This window comes from Gigantopelta aegis, unplaced genomic scaffold, assembly GCF_016097555.1.
Source record: "Gigantopelta aegis isolate Gae_Host unplaced genomic scaffold, Gae_host_genome ctg1755_pilon_pilon, whole genome shotgun sequence".
Taxonomy (NCBI): Eukaryota; Metazoa; Mollusca; class Gastropoda; order Neomphalida; family Peltospiridae; genus Gigantopelta; species Gigantopelta aegis.
The window spans coordinates 18388-23445 of NW_024532786.1; the positions used below are offsets into that span (position 1 = coordinate 18388).

At 29.8% G+C, this 5058-nt stretch overlaps 1 protein-coding gene across 1 annotated transcript; it reads right to left on the reverse strand.

The window, feature by feature from the left end:
* Positions 1 to 1054: 1054 nt before the first annotated feature.
* On the reverse strand, positions 1055 to 1348 carry LOC121391137 (histone H4-like; the record flags this gene model as incomplete). The annotated part of the gene is made up of 1 exon (XM_041522864.1): positions 1055 to 1348. A coding segment is annotated over exon 1 (294 nt), but the record flags the coding sequence as incomplete, so codon positions are not given.
* Between the last annotated feature and the right edge of the window lie 3710 nt (positions 1349 to 5058).

Consider the following 5058-nt stretch of genomic DNA (forward strand, 5'->3'; position numbering starts at 1 on the left):
TTGTTAAGATAGATCATTTGGCTAGTAAAACTTTAATAAACATTTGGCAATGATTTCTATCTTTTATCTAATTATACAATATCTTTTATTCAAATATTCTCAATGTATATAGGATTATTCTGCTTAAGTCATGGCTAAATCTCAAACAAGAACAAAACAGTCTCATAAATCAAAAAATACAGCAGTAACAACTTCATTATCAAGGAAGAAACTACAACGTTTACTTAATTGTCTTGAGTTGTAGATTAAGTTTAATAGAAATGAATGATAACAGGTCTACTACTTATAAGACATTCAATGTTATTTTTGAAGAATTATTTCTGTACATAATTGAATCACTACAATAGTATCAATTGTGTAAAATAAATTTACAAACTCTGATATATTACGAGGCAGGTCATCAACTTCTGAGTTGTAAGGAAATAATGTTGGTACATAAGAGCTCTTATACTTCTTAGGGTCTACTATTTATAAGTCAACAACAAAAGATCTTTGATATGTTTTGATATCTCACTCATTGTTGAAGAAGCATCCCCTCATCATGAAATCTATGAGAAACAAGCTTTCCGAGAAACTGAAAAGATGTTTAATTCCATCAAGAGACTTGAAGATAACAATAGTATATTGAAAAGAAACCAACAAGCCAATGGGTAACATATATACATATACAGCTTGTACTTTGGACAATTATGCATATTAATACTAGGGGAGGAGTTGGCTTTATATTTTGCTTAGATGTCATTCTCTATGCATTGCTGTATTACATGTTCTAATAAGCAGATTGATCTACTTGTTAAGACCATGTGGTAGACACTTCCATACCTCCCATTTTACTCTGTTAATAAAGCTATCTGGGACTTATGTGTCTTAGTGGTAAGTTGAATATATATTAATAATGGGAGTCAGTTTAAATCACAAATATACAAAATAAAAAGACACACACACTTATATGTATATAATTTGAGAAAATTAATAAAGTGACATCTTTTGTGAATAAGTGGCTTTTAAAAAAGGCAGTTTATTATATAAAATATAGTGGGAATTGTTTATCCACCAAACCATAGAGGGTACGTCCTTGTCTCTTCAAGCAAAGACAACGTCCATAGCTGTAACTGTCTGTCTTCCTTTTGGCATGTTCAGTGTAAGTAACAGCATCGCGAATAACATTCTCTAAGAAGACCTTAAGAACTCCACGAGTCTCTTCATAGACGAGACCACTGATACGCTTGACTCCACCACGGCGAGCAAGACGACGAATGGCAGGTTTAGTGATGCCCTGGATGTTGTCACGAAGAATCTTTCTGTGACGCTTGGCACCTCCTTTTCCAAGACCATTGCCTCCAGACATCTTGTATTTGAGTTCTTGAATAAAGTGAAATAGATTGAAGACGCTTGATTGACTGCTGGAATGAAAGCCTATTAAACTAGTGAGTGGGAGTGTTTGCCATAAAGAGAGGTGTGGCTGCTACAATAATTATATTATTTTTCTAGTTTTGACAAAGAAATCATTTCTTAGCTTGAATGGAATACTTACAAGTTTTCTATTGCAGATGAGGAACATCCAGAATTCCATTGAGTGTCAAACAAAGACCTAGTTACTTATCAGCCTATTTTAGTACACTAGCTATGTTACCATTGTTGTTTGGGGGAGTTCTAACAATGACATTATCTCTCAATCTAAATGGCTATGTGAAGGACCTGAGCAGACCTATATATGTACAATTCCTTGCACAATATTCTGAACCTGTGAGTATTTGGATAATGTAACTTGTATTGTAATTTTTCACTCAGTATTAATGCTATACTTTTTCTTCTTTGAACATAAAATAAGGAATGACATTCACATAAAATTTTGAAAATGTTTTTTTTATTATAGGGAGCCATCTTTACAGCAGATAGTCGTTATTTTGGTTGGTTGGTATCAACAATAGCTCATTCTATTATAATATCAGCTATTAATGCTTTCTACAGCCATGTAGCTGTAAAATGTACTGTTCTTGCGAATCATAGGTTTATTAGTAGTATGTTAATATTTTGAAGTACAACGTTCTTTAGAACCATTCAAGATTGAAATACTTCTTATGTTGTAAAAAGAGTCTTTCTTTGAATCATTTCATTGTTTATCCCTCTTTTTTTATATAGCCTTCCATCAACTAGATGTCATTACATTGAGAAACAGAAATTAATAGTTTGTTTATGAGTAAGTTTAACAATTATCTTGGTATCTTCGTATATCTTATGAAAAATTGAACACCTACTCTCATACAAATGTATTATGTAAAGTTATATGATATCCTTGTCTTTATTTGTAGATGAAGCAAAAATCAGAAGCAACAATTTCTGTCCAGAGGACTAAGTATATTGCATATGCTGCTAGTTTTTCTCTTTAACAGCAAAACTCTTGTGTTTGAAGTGAGAGATTAACAATTGGAGTTAGCCAGGTATCAAGAGTATCTATTTGGACTAAAGTTCAGTAGTCATTTTGCAAAACTGCTTTAAAATTTTCTAACTTTTTTTCATCTTATTCTTTGAAATGTTATTTTTAACTTATGAATTTTCATCGTCTTTTTGTTAGTATAGGAATGGTTGTATAAAAGAGCAATGCAGTAATGCCAAAGACAATACCCACTGTCTCCAATTTATTTTCACAGCTTCTGTCACATCTAAATGTTTTCCTGTACTTGTATACAAATATAGGAACATTTAATAAAATATATTTGTTATCTATTATTTTAATAACAAATATAAACAGATATCATCAATGTTGAATTCATATACAGTGGTTATTACAATCATAACACATAGTATAGATCATTCTATTTTGGACAATTGTAATGATATGACTGGAAGAACATAAATATTAGCGTTATATCAATTTATCATATTCCCTATATTATCTCTTATTACATAATTATCACAATGTTTACTTATAGTGCTATAATATCAAATATGTTTATATACTATAACCTGTTGATAATAATAAGTTAATACTATATAACAACTATGACTAATTTATAGACATAGTTAGAATATACTAACAAAAAGGAGTATTCTGCCAATAACAACCAAAACATGAGGTGTTTTATATAGTGTATTACCTTTATAATAATATATGTACTTTATATAATCACTATCATCAGAGTATCTATTATGTATTCATGTTTTTTACACAATCATTGACATCACACTTGTTTTATGTATAACCTGATTACCTCAATATTACTGCACTACAACAATTATATCTTCATCAGATACTGATACTAGTCACTATATTAAGTCAAGTCATGTCCAGTAATTTGGGGCTGTACAAAACCTAAACAACTTAATCACACCTCTCCCTCTAAAGTTAATCTTCAAAACTAATAGTATGACTAAATATTTAAGACATTAGCTACACAATCTTTTTTTTTAAAAAGCATTTCACTATTTGCTCAAAATTGTGATATATCACGTTATTGCATCTCAGGTGACGCCAAATAGCCTATAAGCCCAAAATGAAAATATTATGAATTTTTTAACATTCAAGAACCTAGATATCAGTACTATTTATAACACAACATGGCTACCATTTACTATAACCTTAGCACTAACTAAGTCAGTGTCTTCATAATGTTTATTCGTTGTATAAGTTAAATGGCTTGATACTCAGTAACAATAAAGTTAATAGATTAGAACAATCTTTATTACTTATGATAAATATTCCCTGACATTTTATTTTGAGAAAATAAAGTGTATTTGTGTAAGGGACTTTTTCAAATCGTTAGTGATTATGATAAACTCACGACATGAAAAAAAAAAAAAAAAAAAATTTAAGATGTTTACTATTAAACAATGAAATGATGAGGTAAAAAAGATGTTATTTGTTATTACTTTGGCTTACAAAGCATCCGATAATAATTGATTTGGGCCTTTCATTTAGTTATTTATTCTATTGTTGTACATTACAATTGAAAGTAATAAAATAGAATTAAGCATTATACTTATAATTCTGTTGCACATGGCAACTAATGATACACATTGTCTTTTAAATTCAATGTACTGATTAACCCTCTCCACTCACTGTCTGAGCAATTATTACAATATTTGCTTTGTTAATGTGTGTATCTGTGTCTGTCTGTTAGCTGGCAATGCATTTTGAACTATTCTAACTCAGCAAGGAAAGTGTCTATAGCTACAACACTTGACAGAGAAACAGCAAACAAAGGCAGTATAGATATTCAGAACTACTTAATAATTACATTATATATTACAGCAATTATATTACACATGCATACTATAATATAAGTTACTGTACTTGTAATATATGACTATAAACTACTGTATATGACTATAACTACTAGTAACTACTGTGGAAGAAGTTAATGAAGTTATTTCCAGTGGTGTGACTAAGGTAATTAAATTTGTAATTAACTTTTGATATTATAAAATAATTTTTGTTGCTACAGAAACTGTTCAGTACTCAACTTAGATTGGCTCATTGTTTATTTCCACTAAATAGTATGCAATAGTATATAAGTTATTAACTAATTAACTGGTATCTCTCTTAATTTACAAGTAATTAAATATTTTCAATATGAAAGTGGTTAGGGATGACAATACCAAACGGTACTGAAAGAAGGTAAGCAGGTAGCATAATGCATTGTACACACAAACTCATACAAAATTCCTACATACATAGTTTAGTGCATAACTATCAGGAAGAATATATATATATATATACTGAAGTATCTAAGTCTGTTGAAGAGTGCTCGATGTCGAACACTACTTATATATGTAGCTCTCAGTTCACATTGGTATTGAAATCTTTAAATTTGAGACCATATAGCATTGTTAAAAAAGTCAGAGATACTTACTCATGACAATGATTGATGTTTATTGAAGCAGGAGTCAAATAAAGTAATGATACAAAATAAACATCATTTATCTTTACCTCACAGAGTAAGAAAAGTACCAGAACTAAAACAAATTAAATTGATATATATTAGGGAAACATTAAAAAAGAATATCAGAACACCATTCAAGTACTTTAGAAGATGTCTTCTAGGAAATATGGGACTA